We start from the raw sequence: 17181 nt of genomic DNA, 5'->3' as shown, positions 1-17181 counted from the left end.
ACTGCTTACTCTGTGCATTGCATCAAGTGTCTTCAGATGTACTAACTCCTTTAATCCTCACAGTGATGTCACGAGACAGCCTCATTTTTTTTTTTTTTTTAAATTTTGTGACAGAGAGAGAGACAGAAAGAGGGACAGATAGGGACAGACAGACAGGAAGGGAGAGAGATGAGAAGCATCAGTTCTTCATTGCAACATCTTAGTTTTCATTGATTGATTTCTCATATGTGCCTTACTAGGAGGGGGCTATAGCTGACCGAGTGACCCCTTGCTCGAGCCAGCGACCTTGGGTCCAAGCTGGTGAGCCTTGCTCAAACCAGATGAGCCTGCGCTCAAGATGGCGACCTTGGGGTCTTGAACCTAGGTCCTCCACATCCCAGTCCAATGCTCTATCCACTGCACCACCACCTGGTCAGTCAACACCTCCACTTTTTAGATGAGTAAACTGAAGCACAGAAAGGTTGTCACTTGCCCACAGTCACATATTTGGTAAGCGTGGAGGTGGGTCCTAGACCTAGGCTCTCTGTTAGCCACCACTGTCTAGAATGAGTTCCCCTTCATGCACCCAAGCCCAGAGAGGACTCTACGAGAGGTGAGGAGGGCGCAATACCCGAGTCCGAGGGATGGGACGCCAAGGGTGAGAACGTGCTCTGCCTCTGAATGACGGCCCAGCCAGGGCGCTCATCTGAGTTGCCCTGATCGCTTCCTGCATTTTTATCCACGGGCAACCTGCCTTCGTCAGTGAGGACTCCAGAGAAGGTTCCACCTGGTGGGCAGCCAGGGCTGTCCCTGTGTGTTTCACCAGGGCGCTTTCTGGGTTTCTGTGGCTGTGTGACATGCAGGATAGGACATGCCGATCTTGTGTGTGTGGTGAAACTGTGAGGCTGTACCTTCCTCCGTGTCTGTCTGTCTGTCTCTGCGGAGAGACAGTGTAACCAGCCTGCTCAGGTGCCTGTCCCACCTCTGCCACCCACTGTATGTGTGGCCCCAGACAAATGACTCTCCCCTCTTTGTGCCTCAGTTTCCTCATATGTATAAAAATGGCTATGATGACAATAATAGCAACCGGGAGGGTTGTTCTGAAGTTTGAGTTTACCCACGTAACGTGATTAAAACAGTGCTGGACCCTGAGATAGGAGGAGTATGCACAGCGTATGTGTGTCAGATGTGACTAGCTGTGTAAAGGGTGGGGGAACGGGCTGTGCTTCTGTAAGTGTGTGCGTGTATGTGTGTGCACAGTGCATGCGTGTGCTTCCTGTAAATGTCCAAGGACGTTCACTTTCAGAACCCGGTTACCACGCAGACAAGCTCCAGACCCTCTGACCAGTCAGCGAGGTTCTTTGTGCCTCAGCGTCCTCATCTACAATGGGTGGGGTTGCTACCTCAAAGTTAGCTGTGAGAGATGGATGCAGGTGAACCAATGCAGGCGCCCGTTACGTGGGAGAAGTTCATGTCAAACATCCTGAGAGACTGGGGCATAATTGTTGACACTCCTGGGGTCCTAAGTGCCAAGACCACGTCCTGGCCTGGGCTACAGAGGTCCCCCTGGTGTACCATAGATCCCAGCCTGCTGTAGGCAGAACAGCCCTAGTTCTGTTTTTCCAGTGAGGCGGCTGAGGCCGAGAGAAGGATGGGGACTTCCCTGGGACACCTAGCATGCTGGAGGCAAAGATGGGGCCAGATAGGAGCCAGTCTCTCTTGTCCTTCTGGGGTGGGGGGATCTCACCAGTCGCTGCTCTGCCGGACCCTCCTCCCCCAGTGCCCAGCAGGCTCTGTCTGCGCCCTGGAGGCTGAAGCTGGGTGGCTGCCTAGGGTGAGAACTCCAGGTGTCTGGGAGGATCCGTGGTTAGCCCTTCTGGGCTCCCAGCCCTGCACCGCCACCTAGTTCTGCCGGGGGAGTCTCAGAGCTCACTGGGGGAGGGGGCTGAAGGTTTCCAATGCTGCAGCTTTGGTTTGTTGTTGTTGTTTTTTAACTGATTTGAGAGAGAGAAACATCAATTTATTGTTCCACTTATTTACGTATTCATTGGTTGATTCTTGTATGCGCCCTGACTGGAGATTGAACCTGCAACCTTGGCGTATCAGGACAATGCTCTAACCAAGTGAGCTACCCAGCCAGGGCTTAACTTTGTTTCTTTATATATCTTTCTTGTACATCTACTCCCTTTCATAATTAAAGTATTGCTTGTTATTCGTGGAGAATACACTTAATCAGAGAGGAGAAAATTAAACTTGCTTAACTCAGAAGTACAACGAAGGGGCTTTGAAAACACATACACACACACACTGTCCAAACGCTCCACAAATGTTAACGTGTCTAATCCTTGCAACCGTGCTCTAGGTAGGTTCCATCATGACAGTTGAGGCACAAAATGGTTGAGTAACTTGCCTAAGAACACCCAGTTAGTGAGTGAAATAACGGGATTTGAACACAGATCCAAGGACTTAACTAATGGGGCTACGCAGTGCTACAAGCAGAATCACAGCGAATGCGCTCCTAGGCATTTTTCCTAGGCGTCTAGATTGGTTTGGTTACAAAAATGGCATCCTTTTTGCATACTCACAGGGCCCTGGGGTCAGACTTGGATTTGAATCCCTATTGCAGATAGGCTGACTTGTTTTGTTCCTTCGCCCTCCGGGACTCAGTTTCTTTATCTGTAAAATGGAGAGCTAGCTGTCTACTTCTGAGATGGTCTGAGCTTGTGTGTATGAAGCACTCAGCCCAGGCCTGGTGCATAGTAGGTGCTCATGAGATGGGCTATGTTAACAGCCTGCTCTGAGGCTGGAGGGCTTTGTAGGGAAAATGGTCAGAAAATACTTTTGGGTGCAAGGCGGACTAAACATGTCAGGGTCTGGAAGGCAGAGAGAAGCCTCTGGATCTCCCACGGGGAGATACTTCTACCTGGAATCCCTGCCATTTCCACATCCCTACTCGGAACAGGAGCCTAGCCCAGCCCTGCACACTCCAGTTAGAAGCTCAAACAGCAAAACAGCAGAGGCTAGAGAGGGTGGCAGAGGCGAGCCGCACATGGGCAGTGGGCGGAGCCTCCTGTCCGAGTCTGGCCTTGCTGCAAGGGGAGGGGGCTGTGGGGCCGGGCACAGCAGATGCCATCAGCTCCCAGGGGACCGTTAAAGTCGCATGTTGCCAGGCGGGCTGGGTGTCTGCAGAGGTCCCCTGCCTCCAGCGCCTCCTGCCACGCACCCGGGCTCTCTGTCCTGGGTAACGCGCCCCTGGGGAGCCCGCTGCGCGTCCTCCTGCAAGCCTCTCTCTGGCTTGCTTCTCGTTAAGTCCATTTCTCTCCTCTTCTCTGTTCTTTTCTTCCCCATTTGTCTTTCTCTCTTTCTGTCTCTCTTTTTTCCCTCCTATTATCATCCCTCATTCTCTCTTGTATCTTTCCACCTTTCTATTTATTTCACTCCTTTTCTCTGTGTCTGTTTTGGTCTCTCTCATTTTTGTTTTCTCTGGCTCTTGTTTTTCTTTCTCTCTGCCTCTTCAGTCTCTGCATCTGATTCTTTCTGTGTGTCTTGTTCTCCATCCTGAAAATGCAGCAGCTCAGGAACAATGCTCACGAAGCCTTGGGGAAGGTTGCCCTGCCCCTCTCAGTGCCTTGAAGGAGCCCACTTTAAGCAGGATGGATGAAGGGGGCATCCAGGATGGCGAGGCCTGGTGTCTTTCTCCTGGGCTGGTGGGATGGAGCCTTGGCTTTGCCGTGGTAACAGCATCTCACCCCAGGTCCTGGGCTACTGTCGGGGCATTTCTTCCTGTTGCCCAATTCACTCAGTCCACTGGGGTGGGGAGGATGGGGAGTTGGGCACCTGGACCAGAGCTGAGCCAAGAAGGCTTTGCCAAGCTCCCAGAGTTAGCATCCTTTTGGGTGGCTCTGCTGGGGAACACTCAGGGTTTGGCCCTTATGCCTGCCCCCTCCAGGAAGCCATCTTGGACTGCACAGGCAGACGTGTGACCCCTTCAGCCAGCTATGCCCCTGCTGCCCTGCACCATGGGCCTGGCAGGCCTGCTCTTCTGGGCAGGCCGGACAGGGAACGCCTTGATGCCCAATGCCACCCTAGTGCTGGCTTGGACTGAGGGCACAGCTTTGCAGCCCCTGAGTGGCCTGGGGGTGCCCCACTACTGGCGGAAGCGCCACATCTCCGCCCGGGACATGAGTGCCTTACTGGATTATCACAACCACATCAGGGCCAGCGTGTACCCACCAGCTGCCAACATGGAGTATATGGTGAGTCCCTGTGCCCTCCCCAGTTCCCCTTCCAGCAGATGCCACTCACCTCAACCTGTTCCATGAGGGCTGCCCCCTGAAGCCAGGCTCTGGGTGTCTGGGCCAGGTGGAAAGGGCAGGGTCTGCCCATGTTAACGATGAGGACATGAAGGCAATTACACAGGTCCTCCGGGGAGTCCGGGCAGAGGACTGCTATTTATGGAGCACCTACTATGCACCAGGCACTTCACACAACCCTGAGGACCCCCTTCCTTCAGGGTGGGAACTATCATCTTCATTTTCCAAAGAAATTGAGATGCAGAGAATTAATTTGTCCAAGGTCACCCAGCTGGGATTCTAACCCATGTCTGCCTGTTGTCTTAACCACGCAAAATACCCTGCCCAAGAATTTTGGCCCCCCACTGGGGACTTGCTAGTGGTGGGTGGCTGGAGCTTTCCAGGCTATTGTCCCTCTGTCCCAGGGATGTGATGGACATACCTAGCCTGTCCTCAGCAAGCCTGTGGAGGTGGAGTTTGGAGCTGTAGGGACTGGTAGCTGGAGAGTCTCCAGCTGAGGAAAACCAGGAGCTGACCATGGGAGGGAACGGGATGTCTGCCCTCGAGGAGTCAGGACTGGTGCCTCTCACCCCAGCCTCCCAGAATGAAGGAGGGGACCTCTCCCTTTATTACAGCCCCCCCTCTCCCCTGGGACCACTGTCCCAGACCAGCCTGGAGGCCTCAGTTTCCTGCCCACCCACAGGTGTCTTCAAGGAAAGAAATCACCAGTCCCACCCCTTCCAAGACTTGCTACACAACAGCCTGCAAATTCTTCTGCAGCATGTCCATTCACTGACCGTATTCCCCCATGTATAAGACGCACCCTTTTCCGAAAAATTTGAGGTCTGAAAACAGGGTGCGTCTTTTACAGTGGTTGTGGACTTTTACTTGCATTTCCCACTTCTTTGCGCTTGTTTTTGCACTCATTATTGAAGACAGTGATTCATCATCAGACACAGATGAGGACAAGCTAATGGATGGGAGTTTTGACAGTGATGAGGAGTTGTGTGAATTTTATGATGAATAAAACTTGAGTTCCATAACTTTATGTAATAGCCTGATCAGGTGGTGGCGTAGTGGATAGAGTGTCAGACTGGGACGCGGAGGGCCCAGGTTTGAGAGCCTGAGGTCGCCAGCTTGAGCACGGGCTCATCTGGTTTAAGCAAGGCTCACCAGTTTGGACCCAAGGTCGCTGGCTCGAGCAAGGGATCACTCGGTCTGCTGTAGCCCCCCGGTCAAGGTACATATGAGAAAGTAATCAATGAACAACTAAGGAGCCGCAATGAATAATTGATGTTTTTCATCTCTCTCCGGTCCTGTCTGTCTGTCCCTATCTATCCCTCTCTCTGACTCTGTCTCTACCACACAAAAAAATAAATAATTTTATGTAATACATTTTTTTCAAATTTCAGGCCCCAAAATTAAGGCGTGTCTTATACATGGGGAAGTACAGTACTTACTTGGGCTTGCTTGGAGCCAGGCACCACCCTAAGCCTTTTGGACACTACCCAGACCAGGATGGACAAACACCCTCTCCTTGTAGAGCTTACATTTCAGTGAGGATGATAGAAAACAAGCATGAACAGAATAGATATAGAATATAACGCCAGGTAGTGACAAGGTGTGGGGAGAGGTGGGGAAAGAAGCAGGGATGGCAAGCAGCTAGAGGTGGGAGAACTTATTTGTTTGTTGACTGACTCATTCATTGATTAGCACAGTAACTGGCACATAGAAGGCCCTCCATTTTCAAACAAATGACACATTTATTGAGCACCAGTGATGTGTGGCAAGGCACTTACTTCACCAGGGGTTTAATTATGTCATGCAGTGTGGAACGGGGAGAGAGATATCTCTCCAGTGACCTTGGGGAGGCTCAGTGAGGGAGGGTTTGATGTTAGCATGCCCCTTCCCTCATTTACCTCTCTGTAGAATGCAGGGAATATTTCTCTGCTTTCCTAAAAGACTGAGTGAGTCAGACAGCCCCACGGAGATGTTTGCACCCCTCTTTTGGTGCTCGATTTCTTCTTCACTAGCTGCCCACAGGACAGATGTCCTTGCTCAAGGAGCTGTTTCTCTCCCACACCCCCAAGACAGTTCAGCCTATTTCCCATTCTCGCAGCCTCCAGGATTGCAGCCGCTGTTTCACATCTCGTTTCCTTGCTGGACTGTGAGTCCTCGGGGGCGGGAAATGCATTTCAATATCTGCCAAATGAACAAATAATATCTCTGAGAATCCCAGGAAGTTAGAGCTGGAAGGGAACTAGTTTTCTGTTTTAATTTTTATTTATCAATTGTTAAAGAAGAAAGGAGAGAGAGAAACATCAATTTGTTCTGCCTATTTATGCACTCATTGGTTGATTCTTGTATGTGCCCTGACCCAGGATTGAACCTACAACCTTGGCATGTTGGGGTGATGCTCTAACCAACTGAGTTACCTGTCCAGGGCTGGAACTGGTGTGGTTTTATTTTAAGTGATAACCTTTTCAGATTCTAAAACTTGGAGCATTCATACATTGCACAATTATGAAGCTGTTATGAAGGATGAGAAGGATATTTATTCTCTATGTACAGACATGTAATAATCACCAAGGTAGCCTATCTTGTTAAGTGAAAAGAGCAAGGGGGTGAATAGAATGTCCAGCATGCTGCCATTTATCAAAATATATGTGTGTGTGTGTCTTGTATAATTGTCATATAAATATATATGTAATCACACCTATGCTTGTACAGGTCTAGAATAGTTCTGGAAAAGGGCACAGAACACTCACAGTGATGGTTGCCCTGAGGGGGCACAGTGGCTGGAGGGATGAGTGTAGGATAGACAGAAGACTTTCTGCTTTTCCTCCTCTGAGCATCTTACATATTAACTTGAGCATGTTTTCATTGTTCAAAATAAATTTTTTGAATTAAATATTTTTAAAGTTAAAATAAAAACATTTGGAAAATACAATAAATAAAATAGAAGATCAGTTATCTTGCTGTCACCCTGGACTCAGCCACTTCTAGGGACTGCTGAGAACTGGACCAGTGCCCGCTCACAGCAGAGAAGCCTGATCTTGGAGTCCAGCAGGGAGAAAAGGGCACCAGACTCCCACCTGAGCCCTGGGTGTGCTTGTTGGTTTCTATATGGACTTGCTGTTTGACCTTGAAATCACAGGCCCTCTCGGAGTGTCAGTATTCTAATCTGTCAAGTAGATTGTTGCAGGTTCCAAGGGCTGAGGAAGTCATGGCACCAGGTAAATGTACATGTTGGGACACTGTTGTGATGATGGTGGTTGATTCCCAAGGAATTTTATGGCCTTTCTCTCCCCAGATCTGGGATGAGCGGCTGGCCAGGTCTGCCGAGGCCTGGGCCACCCAGTGCATCTGGGGCCACGGGCCCTCACAGCTGATGAGATACGTGGGCCAGAACCTCTCCATCCATTCTGGCCGGTGAGTGACCCTCTGCCCTTCCTTCACTCAAGTCATTCGACAAGGTCGCCGAGCAGGTTGGTGACAGAGCCACTTTTCCATTCCCCGATCCGGCATCTTCTGTCTACTCTGCTCCCCCCCCCCCCCCCCCAGGCACCGCTCGGTGGTGGATCTCGTGAAGTCCTGGTCGGAGGAGAAGCGGCATTACCTGTTTCCAGCCCCAGAGGACTGTGACCCGCATTGCCCCTGGCGCTGCAGTGGCCCCGTGTGCTCCCACTACACCCAGGTACCCCTTTGCAGGGCTGAGGGCTGACGCAAGAACACAGCTGGTCCCTTAGAGGAAAAAGCAGGTGGAGGAAGGAAAATTAGAGATAGAGCAGAGCCCCGATGGACTTCCTTTTGCATAATAAGCCTCTTCCTGGGAAGCTGCATCCAGAGAACTGGGCCCGGTGTTGAGTGTCTTAGGTCGGCTGACCGCAGGTTTTCTGACCCCAGAATAGAGATGTGTGGTCTGACAGTCCAACAGGTCCAAACACTTTCTGGAATTTTCTGTTTTTCTAAGGCTCCTGCTATCTTTAAAAAAAAAAGCCAAAATAAGGTTATAGAAATCATCATATATTTTGAATGCTAACATTGAATATGTTCATTTTTATCACACATGAAAATACAATGTAATACAATATTGCAAAAAATAAGACAGAAACTTCCAATTGCATGGCAGATATCTTCAATTCTAATGTGAGACTCTAGGACAGGGGTCCCCAAACTACGGTCCATGGGCCACATGTGGCCCCCTGAGGCCATTTATCTGGCCCCGCTGCACTTCCGGAAGGGGCACCTCTTTCATTGGTGGTCAGAGTACTGTATGTGGCGGCACCGCAAAGCGTGGCACTGCTCACATACAGAACTTCCGGTGACATGGGACACATGCGTCACAGCTCCAGAAGCCCGTCATATCACTTGTTACGGCTAGCAGTGACAAATATGGAACCGGACATTGACCATCTCATTAGTCAAAAGCAGGCCCAGGCCCTGGCTGGTTGGCTCAGCAGTAGAGCGTCGGCCTGGTGTGCGGGGGACCCGGGTTCGATTCCCGGCCAGGGCACATAGGAGAAGCGCCCATTTGCTTCTCCACCCCCACCCCTTCCTTCCTCTCTGTCTCTCTCTTCCCCTCCCGCAGCCAAGGCTCCATTGGAGCAAGGATGGCCCGGGCGCTGGGGATGGCTCCTTGGCCTCTGCCCCAGGTGCTAGAGTGGCTCTGGTCTCGGCAGAGCGACCCCCCGGAGGGGCAGAGCATCGCCCCCTGGTGGGCAGAGCGTCTGCCCCTGGTGGGTGTGCCGGGTGGATCCCGGTCAGGCGCATGCGGGAGTCTGTCTGACTGTCTCTCCCCGTTTCCAGCTTCAGAAAAATACAAAAAAAAAAAAAAAAAAAAAAGCAGGCCCATAGTTCCCATTGAAATACTGGTCAGTTTGTTGATTTAAATTTACTTGTTCTTTATTTTAAATATTGTATTTGTTCCCATTTTGTTTTTTTACTTTAAAATAAGATATGTGCAGTGTGCATAGGGATTTGTTCATAGTTTTTTTTATAGTCCGGCCCTCCAACGGTCTGAGGGACAGTGAACTGGCCCCCTGTGTAAAAAGTTTGGGGACCCTTGCTCTACGAAATGTAAGGCCTAAACCAAAGATCCTTCCTGACCTCTCGTGAGATGTTGTTACCTCCATTTTATACACTGAGGCACAGAGTACTTAAACGGCTTGCTCAGAGCTACTCAGCTAGTGATACTGATATTCTGACCCACGGCTGTTTAAATCTGAAGTTTGTATTTTAACCTTCAACACAATAATTTTTAAATAGTGGTCACTAGGGAAAAAGAAAAGAAACTTATAGACCAGTACAGAAAATATTAGCATATCTCATACATGATAAGATTAAATATTGGTTCATAAAATTTTTGTTTGTTTTGAGTGTGTCTATGTGTAAAATGCATAGGCTAACAAATTATATTTGTTTTAAATATGGAATGCTTCACGAATTTGTGTGTCATACTTGCCTAGAGACCATGCTAATCTTCTCCGTATTATTCCAGTTTTAGTATCTGTGCTGCCGAAGCTAGCACTAAAATTTATTTCTTACTGTTCACTGTAGTAAAAAAAAAGTCTGAGAAACATTATAGTACAATACGCTTTCAGCCCTGTCACCCTGGGACAGGCAGACCTCGCAAGGCACCCACCCTGGAGTAAGTGCAGGAGCCTCCTAGCCCTCAGGAACTTGGGCCCCAGAGTCTTCTCAGCCTTTCTTGTCTGTGTCCTTCCTCAGATGGTGTGGGCATCCTCCAACCGGCTGGGCTGTGCCATCCACACCTGTGGCAGCATCAGCGTCTGGGGCAGCACTTGGCACCAGGCGGTGTACTTGGTCTGCAACTACGCTGTTAAGTAAGTGCAGAGCTGGGACGGAGGGGGTTCCGGGGCGGGAAGGGGGATCCTGAGATGGAGTGGCAGAATTCAAAGGGAAGGAAGACACACAGGACACCCTGCCTTCCTCCGTTAAGTAACCTCAACGCCATACATTTTGGTAGTTTCAGGTCCCATTAATAATGCTTTATCTTTTTTTGTGTGTGTGACAGAGTCAGACAGAGGGACAGATAGGGACAGACAGCCAGGAAGGGAGAGAGATGAGAAGCATCAATTCTTTGTTGCGGCACCTTAGTTGTTCATTGATTGTTTTATCTTATGTGCCTTGATGGGGGGGGGGGGGGGCTACAGCAGACCGAGTGACTCCTTACTTGAGCCAGCGACCTTGGGCTCAAGCTAGTGAGCCTTGCTCAAATCAGATGAATCTGCGCTCAAGCTGGTGACCTCGAGGTCTCAAACCTGGGTCTTCTGCATCCCAGTTCGACACTCTATCCACTGCACCACCGTATGGTCAGGCAATAGTGCTTTTTCTTTATCCAAGTTTCAGAATCAATTGGGAGACAGAAGATTGAGGCAGGTGGACAGGCAATCGCACTGGTGAGGTCCATAGTGGAGAATGTGGCTTAGATCTGCCAGCCAAGTGGGCTTGCAAGTGTCTCACTATTGAATTAGACCTGCATGCCCATTGACAGGCAACACCGGTCAACCACAGGCCTCTTCCTATAAGGGAAGTGCTGGTCTCTCTAAGCTTACCACAGGCACTAGAGCAACCAAAACACCTGCACCCTGCAGACAGGTTCATTCCAAAGGAAAGAAAGGCTAGAACGAGCATGTTCATCTAATCAGACTCGCAGGCTCTCCAGTCAGTTTGGTGGGAGAGAGGTCACGAGTGGCCTTCCTACCATGGAAACATGGACATTTCTATTCAATGTTTAGTATTCAGACTTGCAAATGTTTCAGGTTCTTATAGGAACAGAAACAAGGACAAATTCTGAGTAAACATAAGATGTAGAATTTCAGAATTACATAATGATTACCAATTTTTACTTTCATGTAGGCCTTGATCATGAGAAATGCTTTTACCTTATTATCTCACTGAAGGGGTGAAAGAGGAAGAAGGAAGGAAGAAGGAAGGAAGAAGGGAAAGAACACTAGGAAACTATTTTCCCTTTTTTAAAAATCTTATTTTTATTAATTTTAATGCAGTGACATTGATAAATCAGGGTACATATGTTCCGAGAAAACAATTCCAGGTTATTTTGACGTTTGATTATGCTGCATACCCCTCACCCAAAGTCAAATTGGCTTCCGTCATCTTCTATCTGTATTTTCCCTTTTTGACAGATAAAGAAATTGAAAATCAGAGAGGTTACCAGAAGTCACAGAGCCAATAAGTAGTGGAAATATTTGATGCACAAGCCTTTTTTTAAAATTGAATTTATTGGGGTGATACTGTTTAACATAATTATGCAGGTTTCAGGTGCACAATTCTGTAACATCTCTGTACACCGTAGTGTGTGTTCATTCCCCCTGGTCAAGTCTTTGTTCAGCACCATTTAACCCCACTATGCCCTCCTCCACCAAAACACACGCCTTTTGATTCCAAGTCCCATGTTATGTCTACTGTGTTGTCCTTATGTTCTGGAAGTTATTGGTAGCTTGGACGTTAATTCTCTAGCTATTTACTAGGTGGTAATGCCTACTGATAAAGTATTGTATTTGTAGACCAGCTTTATTAGACAAGGAATAATATAACATCCAAGTTCCATTATATACAGCTTCTGTTCCAATTTATTTGCTGATATATCAAATTTTTGCAGCATTGAGTATTAGTAGTACAGTTGTTAAATTTTTTAGATTCTGGGCCCTGGCTGGTTGGCTCAGTGGTGGAGCGTCGGCCTGGTGTGCAGAAGTCCCGGGTTCGATTCCTGGCCAGGGCACACAGAAGAAGCGCCCATCTGCTTCTCCACCCCTCCCCCTCTCCTTCCTCTCTGTCTCTCTTTTCCCCTCCCGCAGGGAGGCTCCATTGGAGCAAAGATGGCCCGGGCACTGGGGATGGCTCCTTGGCCTCTGCCCCAGGCGCTAGAGTGGCTCTGGTCTCGGCAGAGCGACCCCCCGGAGGGGCAGAGCATTGCCCCCTGGTGGGCAGAGCGTCCGCCCCTGGTGGGTGTGCCGGGTGGATCCCGGTCAGGCGCATGCGGGAGTCTGTCTGACTGTCTCTCCCCGTTTCCAGCTTCAGAAAAATACAAAAAGAAAAAAAAAATTTTTTAGATTCTGGTGTCAAGACTGACTATCAGGGTTTGAATTGTAATTTAACCTTTCTATGGTTTTTCATTTGCAAAGTGGATGCGTATTCTATTTATAGAATTGTTGAAAAAGAAAAAAGAAAAAAAGGCCTTGGCCGGTTGACTTAGTGATAGAGCATTGGCTCTATCATGTGGATGTCTTGGGTTTGATTCCTGATCAGGGCACACAGGAAAGGTGCCCATCTGCTTCTCTACCCTTCCCCCTCTCGCCTCTCTCTCTCTCTCTTCTCTTCCTGCAGCCATGGCTCAACTGGAGTGAGTTGGCCCCAGGCACTGAGGATGGCTCCATGGCCTCCACCTCAGGCATTAAGAAGAGCTCGGTTGCCAAGCAACAGAGCAATGCCCCAGATGGGCAGAACATCACCCCCTAGTGGGCTTTCCAGGTGGATCCTGCTCCCGGCACATATGGGAGTCTGTCTCTGCCTCCCCTCTTCTCACTGAATAAAAAAAAAAAAATTGTTGAGCTGATCCAGGAAACGCCCCAGGCTCATAAGAAATTCAGAATATTTTTGGTTTTTATTGTCATTACCAGACCTGGGTTTAAGTCCCAGCTCTACTATGTGCACAGGGAGGACTTTAGATAAGTCATTTCATCTCTACAGTCTCCTCTTTTTAGCTGGAGCTAATAGTACCTGGCTCTCAGAGGATCATAGTACATGGTACATGATACATAAATGGTGGCCATGATTGTGACTAGGTTGTAAACTCTTTGAGGGTGGGAAATAGATCTTATTCATTTCTATACCCTTCCACTACAGTCATGTCAACCCTTTCTTTTTTTAAGCAGTAGAGGTTTTTTCCAAGTGGTTAAATGAAACAAAATAGAACCATTCTGATGCCATCACCCTGGTGTCTCCACCACCCGCTCTCTCCCTGCCACCAGATTTCCAAGAGATCTTGTGAAAACTGTATACTCGGCCTGACCTGTGGTGGCGCAGTGGATAAAGCGTTGACCTGGAAATGCTGAGGTCGCCGGTTCGAAACCCTGGGCTTGCCTGGTCAAGGCACATATGGGAGTTGATGCTTCCAGCTCCTCCCCCCTGTCTCTCTCTCTCTCTCTAAAATGAATAAATAAAAAGAAAAAAAAAAAGAAAACTGTATACTCACAGAATCTGGAAAAATCCTGCTGCTCTGTGGAAGTGCTGGATGAATGGAAGAATGAATGAGTTCTATATGAAATCAGAATGCATACTTTTCTAAGCACTTTGATGACTTTACTTACAGTCATTCAATAATCACTTTTAGAGGGGGAAAAGAAAGGGATTCCATTCCTACCCAGAGCGAATGTTCATTTGAAATGTGGGGAAATAAGGCACTGGAATTTGCAAAGATAATTACCACTGTAGGCCCTGGCCAGGTAGTTTAGTGGGTTAGAACATCACTCCAATGCCCCAAGGTTGCAGATTTGATCCCCAGTCAGGGCACATACAAGAATCAACCAATGACTGCATAAATAAGTGGTATAATAAATAGATGTTTTTTTTTCTCTCTCTCTTTCCCTTCTTATCTCTCTAAGTCTATTTAAAAAAAAACCAAAAACTATAGGCCAATAGTGAGATTATTAAGCAGCCACAAGCAAGAAAGAGCTTGGGGAATGACTTTAGGCCTTGAGAGGAGAAAAAGAGAAATCTGTGGGCTAGGATTGAGAAGAGAGTTGTGGGAAGGTGAGAGGTGTGAGCTGGACCCACATGGGGCCAGAGCGGTCTGGACTGCCTGACCAAAAGTGGTAGATGCGATTCTGCAGGCCAGGGGCTGGCAGACAACAGCCTACGGCCAAAATCTGGCCCGTTGCCTGTTTTTGTAAATAAAACTTTATTGAGGCCCTGGTCGGTTGGCTCAGCGGTAGAGCGTCAGCCTGGCATGCGGGCGACCCGGGTTCGATTCCCGACCAGGGCACACAGGAGAAGCGCCCATTTGCTTCTCCACCCCCCCTCCTTCCTTTCTGTCTCTCTCTTCCCCTCCCGCAGCCAAGGCTCCATTGGAGCAAAGATGGCCCGGGCGCTGGGGATGGCTCCTTGGCCTCTGCCCCAGGCGCTAGAGTGGCTCTGGTCGCGGCAGAGCGATGCCCCGGAGGGGCAGAGCATCGCCCCCTGGTGGGCAGAGCGTTGCCCCTGGTGGGCGTACCGGGTGGATCCTGGTCAGGCGCATGTGGGAGTCTGTCTGACTATCTCTCCCCATTTCCAGCTTCAGAAAAAAAAAAAAAACTTTATTGAAACACAGGGAAGGCATTCATTACATATTATCTATGACTGCTTTCATGTGATAGAGATATCTGTCCTGCAAAGCCTAAAATATTTACTATCTGGCCCTTTCAAAAAAAAAAAAAAAATTTCCAACCCCTGTGTAGACAATGAGAAACCAATAAGATTTCTTGAACAGGAGAAGGTGGTGTTCGGTGTTTGTTTATTTATTTTAACAGTTTTGACATACCATATAATTCACATACCATAACCACTCACCCACTGGAAGTGTAAAGTTTAATGGTTTTTGGCATATTACATTATTAATTTTTAAAGACTTTGGTGAAATACATATAACATAAAACTTGACATTTTAACCATTTTTAAGTGTACAACTCAGTGGCATTAATTACATTTACCATGTGGTGCGACCATCGCCACTATTTCTAAAGCTTTTTCATCACCCCAAAGAGGAAGTCTGTAACCATTAAGCAATGGCTCCCCATTCCCCCTCCTCCCAAAGGCCATGGTCAGTGGCAGGATTAACTCAGAAGCAGATGGGATGGATTTGGGGTGAAGCCACTGAAGAAATAAATGTACAACAGTGGCCGCATGGGCACGTCCCCCGTGACCGAGTTACACTCATTGTCTAATTGTTCTAGCTTTGCACAGCACTCTTACAAGTTACAAAATCTCTTCACCTAATTTTTATGGACACCGTTTTATTCATTGATTCTATTCAGAGGATAAAATACTCAAGAAATGGGGTGGTTTATTACATCACCAATTGGCAGAAGCCAGGACCAGGCCCAGAACTTAGATCTGCCTGAGTTGGGGTGAGGGGTGGTGGAAAGAATAAAAAAACCAGCACTTACTGGGGAGTCACTTATTTGTCAGGCACAGTGCTAGGCGCATGCACACGTGGCTCCATCATTCATCTTCACTGCATCCCAGAGGCAAGTCCCCTCTTGGCTTCACAGGCAAAGAAACTGAGGCTTACAGATGTGACTTGCCCAAGGTCGCACAGCCGGTCAGTGGCGGTGCTGAGATTTGGAAACCTGTGTGGAAGTTGTTTGTGTAACTCTGTCCCCTGACGCCGTCTCCCTGGGACCTTTTCTCTTACATGGGCAACTGGATCGCGAGGCGCCGTACAAGATGGGGAGGCCGTGTTCAGCCTGCCCCCCCCCCCCCCCCCCCCCCCAGTTACCAAGGCAGTTGCAGTAGCAACATGTGCTTCTCTGGGCTCAAATCCAACCAGCTCCCATGGTACTGAACTTTCCCTGGGCTCTGGTGGCTTCCAGGTGGACCTAACCCTCTAAGGGTAAGGGTTCCTCCTGAAAGATCGAGTCAAGGAATATATATATATATATCCCCCCCAAGACATGAATTGGACTCCCTCCACTGATTGATTTTTTTCTTCCTGATTCCATTTTCTAAATGTCTAGCATGTGACAGAAGAAAAAGACTTCCTTGCCTTCCTTCTTTCCTCAATTGCATCTTTCTTTTCTCTGGCGTCCAGGAAAGAGGCCCGTGTCTTTAATTGACTCAGTTCTCAGAGAGCCAGGGCTGGAAGGAACAATGGCAGCAGTTTTGTGCCTCTCAGATCTCAAACTCACAAGTCTTTGTCCATCCAATGAAAGCTATCTAACCTTTAGCCTGCAACCCACCTTCATTCATCCAATCATAGCCAGCCAGCTCTGGATAGATTTGGAAGACCTGTGGTCTCCTCCTTGAGTTGGGAACATTTCATGTCTGAGCTTTAAAAAATAAATCAATAACTGAAATCAGCTTGTGGACACCCCTCTCCTATTTCATGTTACTGGAGCCACCAGAGGGTCCAGCCGCCCATTTCACAGATGGGCACACTGAGGATCAGTGAAGGGGCACGACTTACTGAGAGCTGCATAACTTGTCTGCGAGGCAGCCAGGTCCCAGGTCGGAGCTCAAGCTCTGACAGCCCCTTTAGACACTGCTCTGAGCACTCAGGGCTCGGGCGAAAACCCAAGTTGGCCCAAGAGGACTCTCTCCTCCTGGGCCTCTTTCTTTGGCCTTCAGTCACTCTCCCTGCTTCGGTCTCTCCCTTTCATCTGCTTGCCAGCTCTAGCCCTATCTCTCTTGCTTTCTATTTCTCCTGTAGAATCTCATTCTCTTTCCCACTATCCATTTCCCCTTTCCCCACCCCACCCCACCCCACCCCACCCAGATACAATTAACACACAAAAGTTCTTTTGTCTCCAGAGATAGTAAAATTTTTCCCTCAGACCTTGCTCTCCAGCTGCGGCCCACACCCTGCCTGCCTGGAAAGAGCTTCAAAGACCCGGGCAGAAACAGGCCCCTTTTCCCAGGGTCCCTACATTTTCCCAGAAGGAGTGCTGTTTTCTTCTCTTTTGGTCATTTCCATCTAGGCCGCAACCTGTATACACCCCCACCCCTCGCCCCCAATAAAGACCTTTGAGATCACATTCCTGGCTCTTTCTGGTCCTCCCTCTCAGCTCCCAGAAGAGTCATTAGAGAAGGGAATTGAGCGAGAGGCGAACCAGCTCAAGAGGAAGACAGGGGAGGGAGCTAAGAGCCTGCAGCCCCTACTTTGCAACAGGTG

The 17181-nt window shown here is 48.8% G+C and overlaps 1 protein-coding gene and 1 non-coding gene across 2 annotated transcripts; one reads left to right on the top strand and one right to left on the bottom strand.

Moving 5' to 3' along the window:
* The first annotated feature begins 3977 nt into the window (after positions 1–3977).
* On the top strand, positions 3978–15806 carry R3HDML (R3H domain containing like). The gene is made up of 6 exons (XM_066386608.1): positions 3978–4235; positions 7585–7703; positions 7836–7968; positions 10002–10117; positions 15537–15612; positions 15726–15806. The coding sequence occupies exons 1-6, from the start codon at positions 3978–3980 to the stop codon at positions 15804–15806; spliced, it is 783 nt and encodes a 260-aa protein (XP_066242705.1).
* On the bottom strand, positions 9695–9801 carry LOC136407288 (U6 spliceosomal RNA). The gene has a single exon (XR_010751843.1). It is a non-coding gene; the product is annotated as a U6 spliceosomal RNA (small nuclear RNA).
* Positions 15807–17181: the final 1375 nt, after the last annotated feature.

Source organism: Saccopteryx leptura, chromosome 5 (genome assembly GCF_036850995.1).
Source record: "Saccopteryx leptura isolate mSacLep1 chromosome 5, mSacLep1_pri_phased_curated, whole genome shotgun sequence".
In the NCBI taxonomy this organism is placed as follows: Eukaryota; Metazoa; Chordata; class Mammalia; order Chiroptera; family Emballonuridae; genus Saccopteryx; species Saccopteryx leptura.
This window is presented reverse-complemented; position numbering and strand designations above follow the sequence as displayed.